Source organism: Phascolarctos cinereus, unplaced genomic scaffold (assembly GCF_003287225.1).
Source record: "Phascolarctos cinereus isolate Bilbo 61053 unplaced genomic scaffold, phaCin_HiC Scaffold_9;HRSCAF=440, whole genome shotgun sequence".
Lineage (NCBI taxonomy): Eukaryota > Metazoa > Chordata > Mammalia > Diprotodontia > Phascolarctidae > Phascolarctos > Phascolarctos cinereus.
Window position 1 is genome coordinate 158,083,429 of NW_027556402.1, and position 25,209 is coordinate 158,108,637.

Sequence of the window (25,209 nt, forward strand, 5' to 3'; positions counted from 1 at the left end):
TTTAATTAATTTGAAGTACAGGCATAACCACTTTTAAGACATCTTATAAAGGGAAATCTCTCTTTGAGTATGGGTAAGACTAGATGACTTGCTGAATTGAATTCAATAAGTTCACGTACATGTTCATACAAGGGTAGTAATTAAACCTGTGTTTTTACTTGCCTAGGGGACTCCAAGGTGAGGAACCCCTCTCTACCAACATATATTGCTACCTTCTTTTTAACTTACATGAGAGAATTGCTTAGAGCACTAAGAGGTTAAATGACTTGCCCAGGGTCACACAGCCACTATGAGTCAGAGGCAGGAATTAGTCTCTGAGACTAATTCTCTATCTACTCTGCCATATAGTCTTTGTGAATCTCCCTCTATTTCTTTAATTGCTCATATTTGTTGTTTCCTATAGGGAGATGATGTTCTGTAACATGCATATGTCATGATTCATTTGGAGGACTGTTCCTATCTTGGGTGAAATGATTGTTAATGCCAAGTGTAGTTCCATTTTGCTGAAGAGAGCATTGGGTTGGGAAACAGTAGTCTTTCTCTTTTGTTTTAACTTTTAATGTGATTTCAACTTAAATTTCAGTCTTATTGTATAACATTACGATTGCTTTGAGGAAGAATTAAGATTGTACTTCAATCCAAGATATGAAGGCCTTCAATGATGCTTTTATTGAGTTACTTCATACTGTTTGGTGCTTATCACTTCTGCTCAGTATTAATTCCCCGATAGTGACTGACCAGATGCAATATCAACAGCGATCTGAATAGGTGAAGACCAGGTGAGTGACAGACTGGGAGTCATTTAGCAGCAAAGGCAAAGCTTCAAGCATGACTTCTCTTCAGAAAAAGTGAAGTAGTCATTTTGCATTCCTCACTACAGACAAATTAATTGGTTGAATGGCTTTAAAGGGGGAAAAAAGAAATTTCAGATTCTTTATGTTTGGTTAACAACATTTAGTTCTCATATTTGAATGGTCAGGCCATAGTGTCAGGCACTATAAAATACCAGCAGGGACTGCTTCATTGTCACATTACCATCAAGGCTGTAAACAGAGCAGGTTAGAGCTGTGTGTTTCATTTCATTGATGGAAATCTGAACTTTGACAAGTAATAGAGGCTCATAGATGCTTCATGGGTTAAGAAAAATGCTAACTCATTATGCTGTCTTGGCCCCAAATGGTGGAATACATTTTATACTTTATTACAGGAAGCAAATGGTTTTGGCAATACTGGGTAAATTACAGACCCATTTTTGTGCTTTGGGAAGGTTATTAGTATTCCAGTTCATTATCTCCCATGACTTTTCTTTACTTCCCATTTATTATTGCCCCTCAGAGTATAATGGAGCTGTTTGGCCACAGTAAAGCCTTAAATTCATTCTACCCTGACACATTATTTGTGTCTACAATTTCATCATAAATTTCTAAAGAGAGACAGAAATTGCAGATGCAGGGATTCAAATTCCCTGGTGTTGAATTCATCAAAATGAACAGATTGTAAACTGCCCATTGGAAATATGATATATAGCAATTCAGCATCATGTTAATACTTCATAGCCATGGTCCCTTATATTTATATGTCTTTTCTCTCCAGAAGCTTTCTGAAATTGCTTCTGTAGTCATTATGTATCCCAGAACAATCCACATTTAGTAGGAAGATTATAACGGTTGGTTGGCTATGTGTCTTTGAAGCCTTTTACATTTAGCTGCTGTTTAAAATTATTATTTCCCCTTTTGGGGTCATCTCTTCACATGTAACACTTTTCTCTTTGGAATGGTTGTACCTTCCTGGGGAAGGCAAGGAAGTAAATAAAAAATGAAGGAACTGGTTTCACAAAAAATCTTGGTGTAAGAGAAAGCTGGAAGGTTAATAGAGACTGAAAATATGATTTGTTTTCTATCAAATCTGGCCCTAGGTTAAGTGGAATGAAAGTCCATTCCAGGAATCATAGGCAGAGGGACAATTCCTATTTGATTGCAAACTCCCTGAGGTAGAGATTATTTTCTATTTTGTCTTGATATCTCTATACCTCTATGGCCTTACACGTTTTGGAGGTGAAGGAGGTCCAGATCTATGATTCCATTAGTAGGGGAATTCCTAGAAAATCTATTCAAATCCCCTAATTTTACAAATGAAGAAACCAAAGCCCAGAGAAGTTAAATGACTTTGCTCAAGTTAATGAAGGTAGGGTCAGAGGTGGGATTTAGATTCAGATCTTTTAATAAAGAGTGGAAGAAAAGAGAAAGAGGAGCTGAATAAGAAAAAGGGAATCATGTAGATGAGTTGAAAGTATTGAACTACGGAAGTAGACCAAAGGCTGAATTTATGGAGGAGAAATTTGGTAAAATTTCAGAGAAAATGAAAAAGATGTAAAGGAGAACAACCTCCACGCCCACATACTTCTCCAGTTTCTAATTTTTCTTTCAAATTGAAAGAGGAGCAGCATTAAGGAAAATTAAAAGGGATAGAAAAGGATTAAGAGGGACCAAGGAAGATTAGAAAGTAGAATTTGAAGAATAAACTCAAGAAGGATAAGAAAAAGGTAGTTGGCAAGACTAAGTAAGGTAAGTAAGAAAATGTAAGTAAAAAAAATTAGAGGGCAAATGAAATTGGTGGGTGAGGTACATTGGTGGAACCAATAGAGGATTGGTTCAAGGCTGAAAGAAAAGTGAGTATGGCTATGAGACCACTGAAACCAAAGAAATCAAATTGAGTGAAGTTGTCAAGTTATTAAAAAGGTGATAATTGGTTGTAAATTGCTTAGGGTTGAGGTACAAATATCCAAAAATATTTTCAAAAAATACTGAAAATCTCACCCGTTATAAAGAATAGTTAATGGTGCAATGACTTGTATTGAGTGTACAATACTTGTATTTTTAATTTCTGCTAGAGTTGAGTGACTGTTTTCTATAGAGGTACTATAGTATCCCTGGACAAAAATAGGGAATAAGGGTAGAGTTTGGGAAACAGATTATAAGCTTGGCACTGAAGCATCATATTGTAGTGATAGGGTACATGATATAACAGGTATGAAGATAATTTCAGTTATCTAGACACCTGCTGGAGCGCTCTACCAAAAAAAAAAAAGAGTAGCTAATAATTTCTTGACTTCACTTAAAGATAATCTGACTTAGTGATAATTTCATCCTCCAAAAACCAGAGGAAACTAACAAGGAGAAATTCTATTTTGTATTTAATGTCATTAAAATGGAAGAGCTGATTGTTGAAATAAAAACTATGGAAACCCTAGGGAGAAATACCTGTTCTCTTCTGCAATCTGTGAAAAGAGAAAGAAGAAATCCAAGCATAATCTCTCCAGCTTTGAAGGTCCTGGGGTGAATTCTGGGTCAAGGAAGAGAATCTCAGAATTGCCTCAAGTGCCTGCACCTTGTACTTTGTGATGTTTTGTAAGAAATTCTCAAAAATATTCATTTTCAGTATCTAATCCCTTTGAGACCAATAGAAGAGACAGGTCTGTCAAATGAATCAGCAGCGACTATAGTGCTGACATAACCTTATTACTTTTTGTCTGATAGCTCCTGGGGAGAAAAATGCTCTGTGATCTAGGTCAAGGTAAGTACATCTAAATGCAGAATGCAGGATTCAGTCCCTCTACACTCAGCCGCTTGTACTCAAGTTGTTTTGATTACAGATGCTAATCACGTTACTGGTAGCACCATTAATAAAACTAACCATGCAGGTTGTAGTCATTTGTTGTAACAGAAAAAAGACCTGTGTAATTATGTAGAAGACTAATTGAATAAGTTATTTGAGGAATTCAAGAAAAATGAAAATAACAGCTCCTTTATTCAGCTTTGTTCAATAGACATAGTACACAATCAATTACAGAGAAATGGGTCAAATCAAATCAAGTCAAGGCATTTATTAAGTGCCTAGTATGTGCTAAGATAACAGGGCTACAAGTACAAAGAGTGAAACAATTTCTACTTCCAAGGAACTTACATTCTAATGGGATGAGGGAGGAGGAACAGATCTAGTTATAGCATAATACTTATGGAAAAAAAACTAAATAAGTCATTAACTATGTGCTCCCCTTGCCCTGGCCTCCACAATTTTGGTGAAACAATCTTTTTAAATTAATTAATTACTTATTAGTTTTTAACATTCACTTTTATAAGATTTTGAGTTCTAAAGTTTTCTTCCTTCTCTCCCTTTCCCTCCTCCCTAAGATGGCAAGCAATCTGATACAGGCTATATGTGTACAATCATATTAAACATATTCCCACATTAGTCATGTTGTAAAAGAAGAATCAGAACAAAAGGGAAAAACCATGAGAAAGAAAAAGAAAGAGAGAGAAAATAGTACGTTTCAATCTGCATTTAGACTCCATAGTTCTTTTTCTGGATGTGGATAGCATTTTCCATCATGAGTCTTTTGGAATTATCTTAGATTAGTATTAGTATTCCTGAGAAGAGCTAAGTCTATCAAAGTTGGTCATTTCATCATGTTGCTGTTACTGTGTATAATGTTCTCCTGGTTCTGCTCACTTCACTCAACATCAGTTCGTGTAAGTCTTTCAGGTTTTTCTGAAATCCATCTGTTCGTTATTTCTTATGGAATAATAGTTTTCCATTACATTCATATTCAACTTGTTCAGCCATTCCCTGATTGATGGGCATCCTCTCAATTTCCAATTCTTTATCCCCACAAAAAGACCTGCTGTACATATTTTTGTATATGTGGGTTCTTTTCCCTTTTTTATGATCTCTTTGGGATACAGACCTAGTAGTAGTAATGCTGAATCAAAGGTTATGCACAGTTTTATAGCACTGTGGGCATAGTTCCAAACTGCTCTCCAGAATGGTTGGAACAGTTCACAACTCTACTAACAATGCATTAGTGTTCCAATTTTGCCACATCTTCTCCAACATTTATAATTTTCCTGTTTGTCATGTTAACCTATCTGATAGGTGTGAAGTGGTACCTCAGTTGTTTTAAATTGCATTTATCTAATCAATAGTGATCTAGAGCATTTTTTCATATGACTATAGATAGCTTTAATTTCTTCATCTGAAAAATGCGTCTTCATATTTTTTTGACCATGGATCAATTGGGGAATGATTTGTATTCTTACAAATTTGACTCAGTTCTCTATATATTTGAGAAATGAGGCCTTTATCAGAGACACTGGCCACAAAAATTGTTTCCCCAGCTTTCTGCTTTCCTTCTAATCTTGGTTGCATTGGCTTAGTTTGTGCAAAAACTTTTTAACTTAATGTAATCAAAATGATCAATTTTGCATTTCATAATGTCCTCTATATCTTGTTTGGTCATAAATTCTTCCCTTTTCCATAGATCTGACAGGTAAACTATTCCTTGCTTTCCTATTTTACTTATAGTTTCACCTTTTATGTCTAAATCTTGTGCCCATTTTGACTTGGTGAAGCAATCTTAAATATAATTGAGAGAGATGATACATGTTTAGTAAGACTTTTCTCAAATCAACTCCCATGACATTTTGAACTTTGATCACCTGAAAAAGATGTGATGAAGTATAATTCTGGAATACAGATAATGTGTTTTTTAAAGCCCATATTCTGAATCAGATTAGTAAGCAATACTTAGAAAAAGCATTTTGAGACCTAATAGTATGAAAGTAGGCTATATCTAACAGTAATACTAAAGGGACACATTTTCCATTATGGAACATTGGTTTAACTATGAGAAGAAATACTTTCCTAGAGGAAAGACCCATTTAAGTTTTGTGTAATACACAGCACATAGTTACTCTTTGTGGAGATGTTTTTCAGGAAATAAGAGGAACTATGTCTTTATTCCAAATTTTTTGTTAAGTGGATGCTCTGAGGTGCTGTGTCTAGAACTATCAGGGATGACCTCAAACAGAATATGTCCCCTTTTGGTTCCAGTACAAATTGAGTATGGTCAGGGTATGTAGAAAGTAGCCATTGCTTATAAAATTCTGGGTACTTGGTAAGGGAGGGGAGGGCAATTGACTTCAAAATAGTTAGAGGGCAATCTCTGATGCATAACTCTGTACCGCCAGTATGTTCCAAGCATGAGTGCCCCTTCTTTCACCTTTGAAAATATGCTGCCAAAGTAGTTCTTACTGGTAGAAAGTTCCTGTTACTCCACTTAGCTAAACACATTATTCACATAAAATTGAGCTTAGGAACAGAGCTTTCAGAGTTGGAAATGACCTTAGAGGTCCCTGGTTCAGCTCCCTTATTTTACAGATGACAGAACTGAGGCCTAGAGAGGTCCAAGTGACTTGTACAAGGTCACAAAAATAAGTGGCAGAACCGGAATTTGAAACCAAGTCAACTGACCCCAGCCCAATGCATTTTCCATTATACTATGGTGTTCAAAACATCTTTGTGAACAAGACCCAGTAAATACAAGTAGTTATACTGTCAGCAGGGGAGAATATTTCCATCGAGGTGTGCTGCTTTAATGCCCACCCTCTGTTGAACTCTGCTCATTAAACCTGTAAATGTATGCGCCAATACCCAAGAGGAATTCTTCTTGAATATATTTTACTTTGAATTGGAAATATGCTGTTAAAGGTTTTCACTTAATAAGGGTAAAGCACAGAGCACATGCATAATTTAGACAAGTGGAAATTTTGCATTAGATGCAAGAAAGAGACAGGCATCCTTGTTCAATGTTGATGTCTTCAGAGTAAAGTGAGCCAAACACATTTAAATCCAAAAAGGATTACTGAAGAAATAGAAAGTGCCAGAGGAATAAATCCTGGATACGTCATCTATCCAGTAACTGATTGTCAGTGTCAAAACCAAGATTGCCAAGATCTTCATCTTGAAAGACACCAAAAACCAGATAATTAGGGCATAACAACTGGCTGTATGATTTCATTGGCAGAGAGGGCTCCAAGTTGAAGAATTTCCCTTTGCCAGTGCAAAGTTGGCACTTTCTCTGCAAGTTATGGTCTTAAAGAATTGCTCAGGGCACTGAGATATCAAATAACTGGCCTAGAGTCACACAGCCAGGACGTATCTGAGGCACAGCCTAAACACAGGACTTCTTGACCCCAAGGCCAGCTTTCTATCTGCTATACCCCACCTCCTTTCTCTGTTTAATAGTAAAAATGACAAGAGAATCACAATAAAGAACATGTAGAAGGGGGCAGCTAGGTGGCGCAGTGGATAGAGTACCGGTCCTGAAGTCAGGAGGACCTGAGTTCAAATCTGACCTGGGACCAAACACTTGACACTTAACTAGCTGTATGACCCTGGGCAAGTCACTTAACCCCAATTGCCTAAAAAAAAATAATAAAATAAAGAATATGAAGAAGGGTCCATATCAGCTTCAGTGGATGGAATGCCTATGCCAATTACATCATGGGTCTTTCAAAGTTTCAAAGTAAATGATAAATGGAATGAAGGGAGTGTGATTGCTAAAAAGGATAGTTTGAGAAGTGACTACATTTTAAGTGATTCTTCACTTCATAATTAAAATGCATAAAACCAGATCCCTGGAAATTGTCATGCATTTGATTGCTTGCCTATTGTCAATAGGAGTATATCTCGAAGTAAAACAGTTCTTTTAGAATGATGCATCACTTTTGTAATTCCTGAATAGTTTTTTTTTTCTTTTCTGGATATCAGGTGTTAAGGGTGCATTGGTTATTACTGATAAAAGTAGTACTTGACCATGGGCTCGAAAATCTAAGTGGTGAAATCTTGCTCTTGGCTACAAGTTTCTTTTAAAAATTTCACACTTAATTAATTTAATGTCTGTAAAGCTCTTTGGAGCTACAATATCTTACACACAGCAAACATGATTCTGCATATAGTCTTCTCTTGCTTGTACACTGAATGTTTTAAATTTATAAAAAGGCAAATACAAAGGTTTCATAACCCTCACACTATTCTACAGGAAGCAAGTGAAACAAAAATTTAACCTCTCAGCCTGTTTCATTATCTATAGAATAATAAACCTACCTGGTGTTAAAATGAGATAATATTTATAAAACACTTTGTAAATTTTCAAAGCAGTGTATAATGCAAGTTATGATGGAAGCTTCCCACAGAAAAGCATGTTTTTTTCACACCCTGTAGCAACACTTCTTTATAGTTTCCTCTTTTGGGCTTTCCAGGTCATCATACCCTTAATACTTGAAGTTCAGAGGAATAGGACTCTACACAACAGGTGTTTGTGAGGGTGGGAGTGTGTGTGGGTTGGAGATATCCACCTGAGAAAGACAAATAAAAGCATATGTGTGGACAAATGGCTCTGTAGCTCTGAGAACATTTGTAAACCAGCTGGCCTCATGTGGTACTGAATGGATTCACTGGATAACTCTTGTGATAATCCTTTCTGGGTTTTCAATAGAGCTCAAAAGGGAAGAGAATAGACAGAGTATGCAGTCACTATTGACACTGAAGGTGATAGATAAGTTGATAGGTTTGAGCAGCCATTTGCAGTGATAACTTGTGAAGGTCTCCCAACATGCTTAAATAATATTTTATTTTTCCTCAATTACATGTAAAAACAATTTTAAACATTCATTTTTTTTAAGTTTTGAGTTCCAAATTCTATCCTTCCCTTCCTCTTTCCCCTACACCCTCCTTGAAATGGTAAACAATCTGATATAGTTTCCTAAGGATTTTACTTATTATTCAAGTCATGTAGCATCATTTCCACATATAAATGAATTCATAAATGGATGCTTTAGTTTCAAAGACCATGATACTGATGTTGATTCAATTCATCTTTATTATGCATCTTTTTTTTTTTGAGGTACTGTGTTAAGCTCTGGGGGTAAAAAGCAAAATAAGTAAAATAAGAAATAGTCCCTGCCTTCAAGGAGCTTTTAGTCTGGTAAAGCTATGTTGTCATGCACTTATCAAATCAATTCAGATTTATTCAGCTAAACAGCTGAATAGCTAAAAATCTCTTCTTACAGTAAAAAAAAATCATTTAACAGCACCAGATTGGTATATTACATGTCAATTAGAAAAAAAATATAATGAACAAGAAACCAAGTATTAAAGACATTTTCTATTTTCCTTACTCTTTAATTTTTTTTGTAGGAATACTACTACTATTTTCCAGATTCAGCAAATTATAGTAAAACTCAAATTGAAAGCTCTTTGCTTTATTGCAGATCTGATTATAGTGTATATTGTCATAGAATTTTAGAACTGGATGGAAACTTAGAATTCATCTGGTCCAGGGATTCTTAGTCTGGGGTCTGTAAATTTTAAAAATATATATTTCGGTAACTGTGTTTCAATATAATTAGTTTCCAATGTATTTTATTTTATATATTTAAAAACATTCTGAGAATGGATCCATAAGCTTCACCAGACTGCTAGCAAAGTCCGTAACACAAAAGAGGTTAAGAATCTATAATCTAGACTAACCGCTTTATTTTTACAAATGAGAAGCCTGATATTTGGAGAAACTAAGTGACTCACCCAAGGTTATGCAATTGGCAGAGCCTGAATTCAGGTCCCCCGTATTTCAGCACATTGGGTACTTTTCCCCTATGCCATACTGCCTTACTATGGAAGATGAAAATTTCATAAGATATGTGTTTTCTACATCACAATTTAGCATAAAATTTTAAAAATGAATGCTTGAAAGTGGGAAATTTGAAACTATCTGCATTCATGATTTAAAGAATTCAAGATCATGGGATCTCCTGACACAGTGTGATTTACCAATTAAAGAACAGGAATTATTTTTATGAATGGAAATATAGTCAAGCCAACACTATTTTGAATATACTTGCCATTTCAGTTTAAATTAATATGAAGAAAATATTACTATTTGCAAAAAAAAAAAGCTGTTCTAACAACCATATACATTAAGAGAAATGTCTTTAAACACATTTTCAATACTGTCTGTGCAAAACTGCTGTAGTGTCCTCTGATGGGCCTTCTGGAGCCAGTTTTCTCTTAAGACATCCCCTTAGCCACAAGCACTACAAGAATGTGGCCATGGCTTCCTTTTACACACTGATAGATTCTGGCAGCTGTCACTGCTCTTCTTTTGAACAATTGGTTTGGATATGTGAAATCTGCAGAACAGGAAGCAACAGCTGGAAAGCATCCTGGATGTATGTAGTACTATTGGCGCCCTAATGAGGGAAGGAAAAAAATGTGGTTGAAGAATTATTCGTAGAGTTCGGTGTTTGGCATTATCCCTTTAAATTTGATTACTCAACACCCTCTCCTCCTCCCCCCTATGATGCTTAATTCTGTTTCCTCAATCATTTTGGAATATAAACAAAATCTGAGTACATCCTGTCTAACAGAGTCAACTGTTGATTATGAACTCTATCAGGCAGAAGGATTTCTACAAAATGGAAAAATAATTAATATCAGCTTCTGCAATATAGTTAAAGAATTACACATACACTAGTGTCTATACTTGACCTCTTCCTCCATCAGTCCAACTGTCTGAAAATCAAGACAAGGAAGAAGTCTTAGTTTGCCAGCAACAAAGCAGATAATTAACTGATCTGAGGAGGAGATCTGGAACAAAGCACCTGAATATTTTAGAAGTCCTGGATAGTACCATCCTCTCCATCCTTAACTGTCTACTCTGCTTTCAATTAGGATATATTATAGCTCAAGTTGCAAACCAGATTAATGTCCAGTGTTAGCCCAAGGAACACTTCATGACAAAAAACCCTCAAACAACCCCAAAATAAATCTCTCCCAAACTCAAAATCCAAATACTGGAAGTATGAATTCATCTTTGATTTTCTAACCCTTTCCCCCCCAACTGATTTGTTATATCATACTGTCAGTGCCTTTGAGGAATAGAAAGTAGGGAAGATTTTCTTAGTTTGCATTACTAAACTAAAAGCCAGCCAGTGCCTTAGCTTAGTCTGGGACATTAACCACCTGCCAAAAATTACCTTATCGGCCCAAATATTGACCACATTTCCCCCTTCAAATCTGGCTTGTACAAAATCTGAATGTGACCTTGAATTGGGCCCTTAGCAAAAGAATGGCAATGAAAGCAATAAAGATGAAATTAGCAATTGGAACAAAACCAAAAAAAATTGCTATCTGAATTGGGAAAAATTGTTTAAAAAATCCTTTCATTAGAAATAAATATTTTAATAGAGTAATTTGGCATCACTATTTTACACATCTTTCAAAGAGGGTTTCATTTCCAGTGAGGGGAGACAATATTCGGGGGAAGTTTCTATTCAGACCAATATAGCATATATAATTCTTGATGCTATTATTCTGTATCTATCTGAGAACAACTCAGTCTTTAGGATTCATAAAAATGTCTTGGCCAGAAAGAACTTTCAAAGTCCAACAACACTTTACAGATGATGAGGAAAATAATTAAGCATGATCTACAGGAAACATGGTTGTATATATGTAGGAAACTCTTGTGATTTATGGTATGGCCATTTAAATATCCACAGTATATACTGTCAATATATACATTCAGTGTGGCAGGGAGTATGTATGTGTGTGAACACACACATATATACACATGTGCAATACACATATGCATATGTACACTTTAAACATATACATATGTACACAAATATATGATATATTTTGTAGATATACTCTCAGTTGAGTTATAACTGAATTGAGAGACAAATATATTTAGTAAAAAAAAAAAGAGGTAAATTTGGTAGTCAGGAAACCTAGGTTCAAGTTTGGACTCTTCTACTTACTATGACCATGGGTTTAATCTCTCTCTCTCTGAGTTTCCTCATCTCTAAATTGGGGATAAGGATATCTGTATCAGCAACTTCAAAGGAGAGTTTTATAAATTTAAATGTACTATCTAAGTATAAATTATTATCTTGTTAATACTCTGTGGCTCTAGGCGCTTACCTATATAATAGCCCAATTTTTCCCCATTAAAACCTTGTTGCTTCCCTTTACCTACCACAGGTACAAACCAGGGTGCCAGTAGAGTATTTCCAGAACTCTCTAGAACCCACCTTCATGAATGGGGAAAGGCTGCTATATTTACTTTATCCTCTCACACATCACAGTTCCTAGCAAGGTCACAGATGACATTGGGGTAACCTTAATTTAGTGATTCTGTTACAGGAGATGATAGTTAGGGTTTGGGCCAGGGAAGAGCAGGCCTCTTGAGGTTTGTGCACAGATAGACAAAGCTTGGATCACTTTTTTAAGCCCAAAGGCACCTGCCACATCTGCCAACCTAGACTGGACCTCACCGGCCAAGAGGACCCAGTGGGTGTGAAGAGGGAAAAGGTTCAGATTTCCATGGGATCAATTCCAAGTTTCAGACTGCCACAGAAGCCAGTAATTACAGTGTTAAAATTGGTGTCAAACTTTATAACAACACATCCAGAACCATTTGATAAGCCTAAGGTGACAGCTGCAGAAATAAATGCAAGGTTAGCATTTCTCTTTGCACTCAAAAATCCTTGGAAATTTAGGTATTGTTGACTGACATCAGGGTTTCCAGCTAGATGCTGTACACAAAAAAGGGTTGTTGATGAGATAGTGGAGAATCACAGTAACACTTTCTTCTTAAGAGAAAAGCATGGAAAATGTATCCTCCATACCTGCTTCTTTTCAAAGGCATTTTATCAAGCTATCTCCAGGTGACAGTTGAAAGCTTACCTCTAACAAAACACTATTGATCATTGGGTTAAGGACCTCCGCCTTCTGGTTGCTCTGTGAAATCAAAACACAAATCAGGCAGATTGAAGTCTATATCACAGGCCCAAACACACTAATATTAGAGATCATAAATTCATTTGCATTGTCAAGGGATCATTTGTGAACCATGGATTGGTGAATTAAGGACAAGAGAGGTCTTGAGCCATCATAGGAAAATATCATTCTAACACCTTCCATCTGCCTGATGTCTTGAAAAAAATCCTGGATTAAGAATCAGAAGATCTAGAATCTAGTCCCAGCTCTGTTACTTACAAGTTATATGACCTCAGGTAAGATACTTAACATCTCTGGGCCTTTCTTCCCTAATCTGTAAAATGGGGCTACAAATGATTTTACAGGCCTGTTGCAATGCTCAATTGAGAAATATAATAGTGTGTTGAAAACTATATATGATTTTAAATTAATATTGTTATTAGTCCTGATGTTGTGATTTTTAACTAAGCATTTTCATTACAGACCTTCAAAATCTATATAGTTTATACACTGATACACAATTTGTATTTTACACTCCCACATATAACACAAAGTGCTAACAGCACAATGCAGGGGATAGAGTAAATGAATAATTCATTCAATAAATATTTGTAGAGTATATAGTATGTGTGAGGGTCCATGCTAGGAATAACATGTATGTAAAATTATACAAGATACAGTCTCTGCCCTCAAGACATTTATAATTTAGCTGAGGAATTTATCACCTAGTAAGTAAATACTTGCTGGATGACACATTTGATAGTATCCCTAATGTATATGCGAATTGGAAGATGATAATATCTTTAGATATTCTAAAGATAATATCTTTAGAAGTATGTTACTATTGCTTTCTGTGACAAGTCAAACGTCAAATTATATTGATTTGATAGTGAAAGTGTGGGTTACAGAATAAAGACAGGGATAGGAGCTGGACCTATGATATGAATTGGAATAGGAACTTCCTTGCATAGAGAAACTCTCTCTACCAATACAAGTAAGCATTTTCTCTACAATTTATGGTTTTTGAGAGTTTCCCAAAGTGCCAAAAGGTGAAGTTACTTGCTCAAGGTAACAAAATCAGTATATGTCAGAGATGGGACTTGAACCAAGGTCCACATTAACAAATTATGGGAAAAAAAGGAAACATTTGGTCATTTTCTCCCTCTTCTTATACTTCTTACCACCTTTGTTTATGAAGCCGATTACAATTCTGAATTAGATGTGCACGGCAAAGGATTAAAACATGAGCATATTTGTGAGGGGTAACCTTAAATAATGATGGCTATAGGATCATAGAGTAGAAAGGGACCTCAGGGGCTACCTAGCTCATTTCTTACATATGAGGAAACTGAGGCAGGTTAAGTGACTTGCCCAAGACCATAAAGATAATAAATATGAGAAGCAGGATTTGAACCCAGGTCATCTGGATCCAGAGTGAGTGTGCTCTTTCCACTGTACTGTGAAATAGGAATAGATTTCTGTTAAGACAGTGGCTTTCTTCTAAAGAGCCTAAAACACTTTCACTTGTCATCTGATCTATCTTTACAATGGCATTGTATTGATGCAGTGGCTATTATTTTTACATTCTACGCAGGAGAAAGATCTGGACCCATAATTTCATTGCTATAGGGAATTCCTGGATGAGAGAACTGTCTCTACTAAGGCAAATTGACACTTTTTTAAAAAAAAGGCAATTGAGGGTAAGTGACTTGCCCAGGGTCACACAGCTAGTAAGTGTCAAGTGTTTGGTCAGAGTCCGGATTTGAACTCAGGTCCTCCTGACTTCAGGGCCAGTGCTCTATCCACTACCCACCTAGATGCCCCTAAACTGACACCTTCTTTACAAGGTATAGACTGAGAGCTGTCCAGGGTACTGAAAAGTTGTTAAGTGACTTGCCCAGAGTAACATAGTATGTTTCAGAGGCTAGACATGAACTCATTTCTTCCTGGCTCCAAAGTCCACTACACCACAGTGTAGTGTCTCAGTGGAAAGAGAGGTAGTTTATATGTCAGAGGACCTAAGTTTAATTCCTGGTTTTGCTATGTGACCTTGGAAAAGTTACTTTCTCTCTTTGGCCCTCAGTTTCCTCATCCGTAAAATGAGGGTGTTGGACCTGGGTAACCTCTAAGTCCTGCTGACCTTTGAAACTATTCTATCATATGGAAACAGGATATTAGATCCCCTAGGTTACATAGATATTGGTGAGGCTGGGATTATAGTAAGGACCTCCCCCCAATCCAGTATTTGCTTGCTATCCATCATCATACCTCTGTACGAAAAAGGGAAGACAACCCAAAGAGTTTTCCTCACTATATCTAAGATGATAGTCCCAAAATTTGCCCCAACACAAGTAGCTTCACACAGCAGCTGGTTATAATAAGTCCAATATAGAGAAAATAGCATATGCTGCATATTATTTCTAGAGACATTAAAATGGAGTTTGGGGAGAAACTCTTTTGAAATGTAATCCTCATTGTCAGTAACCAGAAAATCCATTATGATGTTTGCTCTCAGTTTATCTGATTATCAATAAACTGCTGAAATATAATCAAAATGAGGGTAATAAAATGACATTGATTTTGAGAATGTACAAACAATCTGAAAGGAGTCTGGAGAGCAATATAAACCCATTAACTTCTAGTTATGAATAATGGCTGTGTTTTAGGAGCTAAAAAAAACCCTCACAGAAATAGTGACTTAAAATTCATGAATAATAGCTTTATAATACAATACAAATACTGTGAGATGGTACTTTCATAGCAACCAGTGCTTTAGATTTTTTCCTTACTTAAAATATAAAAAAAAATCTCCAAACTCTACCATCTTTTGCAGAAACATTACTGCCCTACAATATTTTTAATAAATATTTTATTCAGATATGGGAAAACTTATGAAGCACTTAATTTTATGCATATAAAATACATAAATATTCTACTGATCTATTATAACTATCCCTCTCCAAAAGAATACAAGTTCCTCAAGGACAGAGACTCTTTCATTTTTGTATTTGTATCCCCAAGACCCACTATAGTTCCTACTACATTGTAAGCATTTAATAAATGCTTGTTGATTGGATGATATGATGGCTAGAGAACTACAGAAGATGATAAATGGCTATTTACCTAGTAGACAGTGAAATAATTTGCATAGGGTCATTAACAAACTGGGGAATATAGAGAATTGGTGAAAATAAAGAAACCAAACCAAGCATGACTATAAAGTAATGAGGCTGGTTTTTTCCTGTGGTTTGTAAACTGGCTCAGAAGGCCAATCCAAAGCAGAAGAAGCAGCATAAAACACAGCAAAGAAAAACAATTCAAGTGAAATAAAAAGTAAATGACATTAAAAAGGGATCCATGGACCTCAGACCACAGGATTTCCTTATTTTGCAGATGAGGAAACTGAGCCCTGTGAAGTTAAATGATTTGCCCAATCATACAACCAGCTACACTAGTGGCCAAGCCAGAACCAGAATTCCAGTCCCCTGACTCCCAATTCATGTCTTCTTATCAGTCTATATGTTGTCATGGAAAGAGATGAATTTGGAGACAAAAGAAACCTGGGTTCAGATCCCAGCCCTGACATTTACCCATTATGGGAGTGACTTCAGGCAAGACAGTTAATCTTTCTAATTTTCCTCATCTGCAAAGTGACAATACAACGAGTAGTATTAATGTTGCAGGGTTGTTGTGACAAAAGCACTTTGTAAAACTGATAATGTTATACAATGTGAAAGATTATTACCTACCATACTACCAGTATGGTATCATTACAGAGAAAACTACTGACCTAGTTTTTCTAAACTGCATTTTAGAGGTATTATTTGGTTAAATCTTGTTGGAGACACAAATTTTGGTCTTGCAACCCCACTACTCTTTTTCTCATTCCCTTACAAATGCACCTCTCTGTTTAAATATCCATGATAAATCAATGGCAGGCAAGATGGTGCTATCGAGAGAGCTGGCCTCAGAGTGACGAAGGCTTAGTTTCAAGTCCCAGCTCAAACATGTACTGGCTGTGTGACTCTGGATAAATCGCTTATCCTCAGTGTCTCCAGGCAACTCTACAGGTCTTTAAGTTGTAGGACAGTTGCATATTTACATTGGTGTGGGGGCACCCCACTCTGATGAAGTCACAGGACCACATCTCATCTCCCTTTCTCTTTCAAAAAAAAATTTATATTCTTACCCCAGTGGTGGTCAAAAAATCAGAAAACTTCTTAGATAAGGAGGCCACTTCATTACACATTGCACTGGTTAATCTGAAGGAAAAACACATGAGACCAACAGATTATTTTAAAGTCAATTTTTTAAAAATCAAAATGCTGAGATCAGAATCTTAAAATGTAATAGATTCAATCCTGCCACTGGAGATATTCTTTTCACTTTGTGTTATTCATGGAGTTCTGGCCAACTAGATAATGGGTTTACTATGGATTTTAGCTTATTTTAAGTTAAGATTATGAAAAATACATTTTGATTTGGATGCATTTTCCAAATCGAAGTGGGGGAGAAGGCTGATATTTTCATTTGATGATTTTATTTAGTATGGGGGTTAGAGTTGGGGGGAGGAATGAGGGATTCCTTTTTAATACCCTATCCTATTACTCATAACATAGGGTACACTTCTGACTTGTATAAAACATGAGTACATTCCATAATTGATGTTATTTTTAACTGTATGCTCATTTTTTCCTTTTAAAGAAATCTCATTCTAGGGGAATAGGCTTTAGTGAGGGGAGGGGGCCCTGAGCAAAGGGAGCAAGGCAACTTGAAGGCAAGACAAGAGGTGCCATGTGCCAGGTAAGTCACATCACTGCCACTGACTTAACCACTATCTCTCTTCAGCTCCTAATGGAGAAAGCCTAGAACCTCAAGGCTAAGAGCCCCAGGAAGAAGAGACACCCATTAGATTACTGGCTCTGCTTCCAGCCTAGTCCCCACAGCCATCATCCAAGGAAGCATACCTTTGAGGGAATGGGAGAGCTATCCTCACCCACTACCACCCATAGGGTAGGTAAGGAACACACATCTGCCCAAAAAGTCAAACCATCACTACCACCATCACCACTTTGACCACCATCTCTTCTCACATCTTAATGGAAATAGCCCAGGACACTGAGTGCAAGGACCCAAGGAATAAAAGTACCTGCTAATTCCTTCCTTCCTGCTAACATCACCATTCCCATGTCCAGACAGGCTCCTGCATCTGTCATCCAGGGAAGCAAACCCTGTGACTTGGCAACTGCTTCTGTATGTGCCAAAGCACTCAGGGGACATAGCTATGAAGACTCAGAAAAGCACCAAAGTCCTTGACACCGTCAAATGGCTCAACACCAGAAAGTTATGTTTTAATTAACAGAAACAATACTAAGGAAATGTGTTAACCATCTGCTTTGCTACTGAAACCTAAGAACCACTGGGCCTTTCCATCTGACTTGCTGCTGCAACCTCATTCATGTACTGCTTCACCCATTAGAATGTGAGCATCTTGAGATCCAAGGCTGTCTTACTTTTTTTATTTGTATCCTCAGCAGTACTTTACAAAGAGTAAGCTCTTAATAAATGCCTTTTCTTTAATTAATTCATCCACTCATATAGGTAATTATGGGGTTGCTACACATGGTTACAGCGCTAATACACATTCTGAAGAGGATGAGATGGTAGTTGTTGCCAGAGTAGAGGGTATGCTGGCTGTGTATTTTCCAGAGGCTCCATTCTGGCTGTGTGTGGTACCTCTAGACGCTTTCCCATGCTCCTGGAATGTGTAAGCTAATTGCCATCACATAGGCAGTATCAACTAAGATTTTCTAGTAGTGGCTAGGATACCAAGCCTTTTGTCTCAGGGTAGTCTAAGTTGGAAGCTGGAAAGTTTGGGAAATTTTTTCAAGGAAGAGGAAAAGACAAAGTTGCCCTGAATATGTTCCTTGAGACAAAGAACTACTTTATGTGTTTTGTTTTGGTATCTTCAGTGCCTAGCACAGCACCCTGCACACAGTAAGTGCTTAACAAATGATTACTGACTTGATTTGATTGTTATATACCCCTAGGAGAACACAGAATCGAGGGTTGGGATGATGTCCTCTCTTTATCTCCCAGTATGTAGCACATAAGAGACCCTTAGGAAATATTGTTGAGTTGAATTGAATCGTGAGTGAAATAAACTCTGTTGGTGAGCTATAAAGGAAGGACACGGGACACTTCTCAGTCTAGCTTAAGACAATTTTTAGATCCTTTCCTTTGGCTCTCATGAATGTCTGTAACTGATGACTGGCCAAGGAAAACAGAATGGGGCTGACTCATCAACCAAAAATCTGGGAATGTGACTGGTGGAAACTGCTGTGAAAATCTGTGTACACTGGTAGATTTTGTCACTCCAACTGTAAGACTAAATAAAGGAAGTGAGTTCTCAATTTGTGTGGTGAAAATTTATTTACACTAAGAATGCCTGCATTTCAAAGCATCTGATCTACTGTAACAATGAGTGGTGGTGTCAAAATGGCCAAGGTCATACGTCTTCTAAGACACTCCAGGTAATCTTGGTGTGATAACTCCTGGAAGGCAGCTATTACTTCTCATTTCCATAATGCATTTCCTATGGAATTGCTTTAAGCATTTATTTTCACAGCAAAATGGAGATTTGTTGATATAAGACCTTAATTTTTATGATGAAGATGGGAAAAATACCCAACTGCTATGAAAGGCACCAAAAAAAAATTTTTTTAAATTAAAGTTACATTTACTTTGTAAGAACTTTTGCTTGGTCCTGGGCTGGTTTTTCCACTTCTTGCCCATGAAGAATTAGCTCTGCTACCTTATGAAGTTGTTCAATACAGCGTGCAGTTACTTCAGCAAGACTTTCAATCGATAACATGTATACTTCCTGTAATGAAATAACAAATAGCATAAATATTCATATATGGAGTCTGAGAGGCTACTATTCATTTTGAGCCCAGGCACAACACAAAATAAACCTTGACACTTTGAAGGACGAATCTCTAGAAGTGACTGAATATTATCTGTTATGGCCTGCTGAAAAACCATGAGAAATTGTAAAACTATTTACATGTAGAAATACCAGTAATTTGAATTGGAAATATCATCCTCAGTGTTATCAAATTGAAAAATTATCTCACCTTACAATATTTCTATTTCATGCCACCAAAATCTTTGGCACTGTTAAATGGTTAAACATCAGAAATGGATATGACTTTATCAGTGGAAATGACATTAGAGAATAGACATTACTATCTGTTTTGCCACTGTAACCTAAAAATCACAGGACTTTTCCATCTGACTTGCAGCTGACTTGCACCCCCTTAGAATGTGAGCTCCTTGAGCACAGGGACTGTCTTACTTGCTTACTTGTAGCATAGTGTTTTGCATATATTAAGCACTTAATAATGCTTTATTCATTCATTCACTTTTCAATAGCTTTGCAAGCTCTTAGGTGTGGGCATTTGCTTCTCTATGGAGATTGCAATCCATACATGCTTTTCATCCTCTGCATCCATGTCCTCTTGCAAATATTTCATTGAATAAGTTATTGCCTTCAACATTTAAGTACAGTGTTAGATAATTACGGTAAATAAGAAGGACATTGAAGATTATGCTACATTATTTATAATGCATAAAGATATATATGATGTTTTATAGCAATGGATATGTATATAAAATTGGACTTTTCCCTGAGGGTAAAATTACTATGTCCCTATTAAAAAATATTTTTCCTTCATAATTCTCATAAATCCATGAAGAAACTATTAAACTTATATGAATCTGCAAATTGACTTACCCTAAGAAAGATGTTTTGTATTTATGAAATTATCACAAACTTTCTTGGAATGGTGGAAAAAATTATATTATCATAACTTAAAATAAGAAATATTGATTGCAAGAGCTGTTGTTCAGTTGTTTATCAGTCATATCCAACTCTTCATGACCCCATTTGGAGTTTTCTTGGCAAAGATAGTGCAGTAGTTTGTCATTTCCTTCTCCAGTTCATTTTATAGATGAAGAAACCTAGGCAAACAGGGTTAAGTGACTAGTCCAGGGTCACATAGCTAGTGTCTGAGGCAGGAGTTGAACTCAGAAAGAGGAATCTTCCTGATTAAAAGCCCAGCATTCTATCTACTGTGCCATCTAGCTGCCCAATAGACAATTGTGTTAGATAAAAGGATAGATGTGAAGGACAGAAGTAATTTTTACCTCTAGTGTCTTGGTTTTCTTTTCTTCTCCTTTATTTTCATCTTCAGGGACTTTAGGATTCTCTTCTTCATCATCTGGAGTTTTCTCCACTGGCTGTTCTACCACATCAACTGATGTCACAGTTTGAGCTTCTTCCACCCAGTCATGAGCTTTTTTTCTAGCCTATAACAATCCCCGCCCAAAGAAATATATTACGGCATGAGAATGGAGAATGATGAGCTGCCATTAAATACAAAAAAGGAGACAAAAATCCATTCAGCCTTATTCTCCAACCCCTAGTCTAGAAGTCAGGTTGTAACAAACTGTTGGAGGACAGTCCTTAAGGGTACACAAACTGGATTCTTTTACCTCTTTAAAACACTCATTTGAGACTTTGGAAGGAAAGGTTTATTTCCTCTAAGGCTTCATTGTTCCCTAACATTTCCCTTGCATATATTAATAAAGAGTATACAATGGGGAGAATACTATGTTTTTAAAAGCACTGAAAAAAGTTAATAAAAATTATATTTATTTTAAAAGATTTTTGCTACCCTCTGGGCTGGCTCTCTGCTTCTTGCTCATGAAGAAATATTTCTGCTGCTTTGTAGAGTTGCTTGATACAATGTGCACAATAAAGAAAAGCAAACATGTCAAAAGAAGGAAATCAGAATGGGAGAAAATGGTCTGTAGAGACCCAAGGACTCGCAAAACCCCCAACAGTTACAGTAAGAGGACCATTTGTGATTTTATCAGTTTAGGCAACTCCCAGTTTGGAAACTGTTCCCGTTGATGCAGTTAGGTGTAACTTATGGTCTTAGACAGTTGTCTGTGTGTGCTCAGAACTCAAATGACTTGCTTATGATCACTTGTCTAGTATACGCCAGAGCCAGGACCAGAACCTGGATTTTTCTGCCTCGAAGACCAATCCTCTATTAACAATGTCATGCTGCTTCTATAATTAAGACATAATAAAGTAAAAATGATGGGCACATCCAAAAAACGAAAAAAGGCAAAAGTGGCCAAATATTAAAAAATTAGCCTTTTAGAAAGAATCAAGCAGAAACTTAGCTATGGTCACTACTGGAGAAAATTTCTTTATTGGATAGATCTCATGAAGCTGCTAATGTTTTATGAGCCTAATGATATCTGTCTGAGAAGATGAACAATGGCTCAGAGGCTTCTGTACTCATGGACTGTTTTTTCATGGAGGGAATTGTTGTTGAAGTTCTAGTGCTCTCTGGGGCTGGATCGCTCTTCCTGGACAACGCCTGGCCTTAGCTACTCCCCCTCAACCCAACCCCAGCCTTCTTTTTGGGTAGAAGGTATAGATGGAGGAGGAAATTTCTAAGCTCTTTCAAGTCCTGGAGCTTTTAGAAGTGTTGCCTAATGAAGAAATCACTGGTTTACCATCTTTTTCCTCATTTTCTTACTCACTTGGCTGAATGAAGGAAGGAATAAAGAAATAAACAGAGGAAGGAAGGAAGAGAAAGAGAAAGAAAGAGGAAGGAAAAAGGGAAGGAAGGAAGAAGAGAAGAAAGGAAGAGAAGCAGGAAGGAAAAAAGAAAGAAAGAAGCAAAGAAAAATACACAAACAACTGGATTTAATAAACAGTTGAAAATGGTAATGATGTAACATCTAGAAAATAACTAAATTTTCATCAGATGTATCTACTCAGTCAAAAAGTTCCTCAGAAATATGTGGTACTAAACCTCCAAGACATTAAAATATTTATACAGAATTGCAGAAAGGAAGAGACGGAAGTCTTCAAGGAAGTCTTCAAGTGCTTCAAGGAAGCATCTTGGAGTTAGCCTCAGCCAATAGTTTTGGTCTCAGAATGCCTTTACATTAAAAAATTACTGAGGTCTGTCTCCACACTGCTCCCTCAAAGAGTTTCTGTTTATGTGGTTTATATCTACTGATATTTGCCATGCTAGAAATTAAAACTGATAAATTAAAAAATATTGATTGGTTAACTAACTTAAAACAATAATAATAAACCCATTACATGTTAACATAAACATATTTAAGAAAAATATTTTTTATAAAACATAAAATATTTAGTTAGAAGAGTGGCATTGTTTTACATATTTTTGTAAATCTCTTTGGTGTCTAGCTTAATGGAAGACAGCTGGATACTCTTATCTTTTTGTACATTTAATCTGTTGTGTTGTATAGCTTTGGAGGAAGTATTTGAAGAATATCCAGCCATACACAGATACGGTGTTAGAAAAGGGAGAAGTATCTTAATAGACAAGCAACATCTGAGCATTATTATGAAAATACTTTTGGCCTTGTGGACCCTGAAAAAGGGTCTTGGGGAACTCCAGAAGCCTTGGACCATACTTTGAAAACTGGTTATCTAGCCCAGAAGTGTCAAACAGCTACCTAGAACACTCCCCTCTGCAAACCAGATTAAAATGTAATTAAGATATATAACAAAATAAATAAAAATGCGGTGGAAGATAGGTAACATTAATATGTGGTTTTCCAAGTCAATATGTTGCCAAGGGATCCTTATACAAGGCTTAGTGGCTCCGTTTCTATTTGAGTTTGATTTCACTGGCTTAAAACAGTAGTGTTGCATCTCTGCAGACGGCATATTGACCCAGAAAGCCACAAGTTAAAATTATCTGTGTTGTACCGTATTCTTATTTATTCCATTAAACATTTCCCAGTGACATTTTAATTTGATTCAGCTTGGGAATTTTATGGGCATTCAGGCCTGTACTTTAACACTTCTGATCTAGGCTCTCTCTCATCTTTTTAGAAGTGATGAAGCAGAGGCTTATCTAGGTTAAATACTCCAGTTAGTTAGGGGCAGTCAAGTCTAGAAGTAAGGTTTCTGAATTGCCAGGCTAGCACTCTTTCTAGAATACAAAGCAAATCCACAATATTTCATTATATTTTTCCTATTTAAATAGTACCTGGTGAACTCAATATCCTACCCCACCCTCAAATGATAAAATCAGGCTACTACTTTTCTGTTCTTTTTTTTTTTTTAAGGATCTCTGGGATATAACTAAAGAAAGGTTTTTATACAAAGTGATTTTGATATGACCAACCTTATTGAGTTTGTCGGGAGTTGCTGCAACATGTAATTCAAAGAGAAGCTCTGTTAGCATGCTAACAAATTCTTCCTTTTCATCTACAAGTAGAAACAGAAAAAGGCAGAAATCAGAAACAGCTTACTCTTCTCTTTTCTGAGTGCAGAGACTCCCTGTAACTTTATGTCAGGACAAAGGCGAATAAATTGGCATCTGCAGCAACTTTCCCTTCTGCTGCTGGGTGAATTTTCCCTCTTTTGACTTTGAAGTGAGCAAAGCAATTTTCCCAGTGGAGCAGTAATGGATAGAAAATTATCGCAGTTACGCTGCTGTTGGCTTTGCCTGTGGAGTTTCCTAATAGCCTGGGAAATGTCCTTTTTCAGGGCTCTGTGACCTAGAAATGACTTAGCTGGCACATTAGGACATCATTATATCAGTCATGTATAGAAGACCTAGGGATTTCTTTTAAGGAGCTATTTGGCTCTTTCAAATCAAATGCTTTTTCATAATCAACAAACAATAAACATGGTAGGAACTTGTATTCCTTAGATCTCTCTTCTAATTGTCTAATGTTAACACTGTAGTATACCATAGAATAATAGGGCTTGGAAAAGCCTGCCTGCTCCCTATTAATACCCTAATAAAGGATGTGTCTGCTGGGCATGTAGAAGAATCTCAAACCAATTTAATATGAATGGAAAAGTAGGCATATGGGTCACTAGCTGTTGGTGGTTTCTCAGTCACATTTTTCAGTATTAAGGGAATAATCATTTACATGCCAGCCACTGTGCTAAGCACTTTTTTTTCCATTCCATCTTTACTAACAACCCTGCAAGCTAGGGGCTATTATTATCCCCAATTTACCATTTAGGAAACTGAGGCAAACAAAGGTTAAGTGACTTAACCAGGGTCACACAGCTAGTAAGTATCTGATGTCGGAATTGAACTCAGGTCTTCCTGACTCCAGGCCCAGAGATCTATCCACCATGCCATCTAGTATTAACAAGGTTTGTGACTTTTTCCATGCCTTTGGTGTTTTCCCTTCCTTAGATATTTAATGATTCAATCCCTTAATGCCTTCCTGATTATGTTTCCTCCAGCATGGGTCTCTTATATGCACAATTGGTTCAATGAGGATACTTTCCCAGTTTTTATTCCCATTTGTGCCATTCCTGTCTATATTAGCATGGAGGGGACTGTTAGGTTAGAATCCACATATACTGACTCTTGATGGTGAAAACTGTTAATAAAAGCCTTAGCAGATAATTTCCATTCTTCTTCTGTCATCTTCCTTCCTTTTTTACCCTTCAATGATCTAGTGATGACATCATTTAGTTGGGTCTTGCATAAAACTTTC

At 36.6% G+C, this 25,209-nt stretch overlaps 1 protein-coding gene across 3 annotated transcripts in view; it reads right to left on the minus strand.

Annotated features, from left to right (window-relative positions):
- Nucleotides 1-3,788: 3,788 nt before the first annotated feature.
- The window catches only part of FAM114A1 (family with sequence similarity 114 member A1), an 85,789-nt gene continuing 64,368 nt past the window's right edge, over nt 3,789-25,209 (minus strand). For all 3 annotated transcript variants that reach the window (XM_078148652.1, XM_020991838.2, XM_020991846.2), the window contains 6 exons: nt 23,871-23,953; nt 20,830-20,991; nt 19,365-19,504; nt 16,811-16,883; nt 12,589-12,642; nt 3,789-10,088 (listed from right to left, as the gene is read on the minus strand). In XM_078148652.1, coding sequence (XP_078004778.1) covers nt 9,987-10,088; nt 12,589-12,642; nt 16,811-16,883; nt 19,365-19,504; nt 20,830-20,991; nt 23,871-23,953 — 614 coding nt within the window. In that variant the 3' untranslated portion in view covers nt 3,789-9,986. The remainder of the gene's footprint in view (nt 10,089-12,588; nt 12,643-16,810; nt 16,884-19,364; nt 19,505-20,829; nt 20,992-23,870; nt 23,954-25,209) is intronic.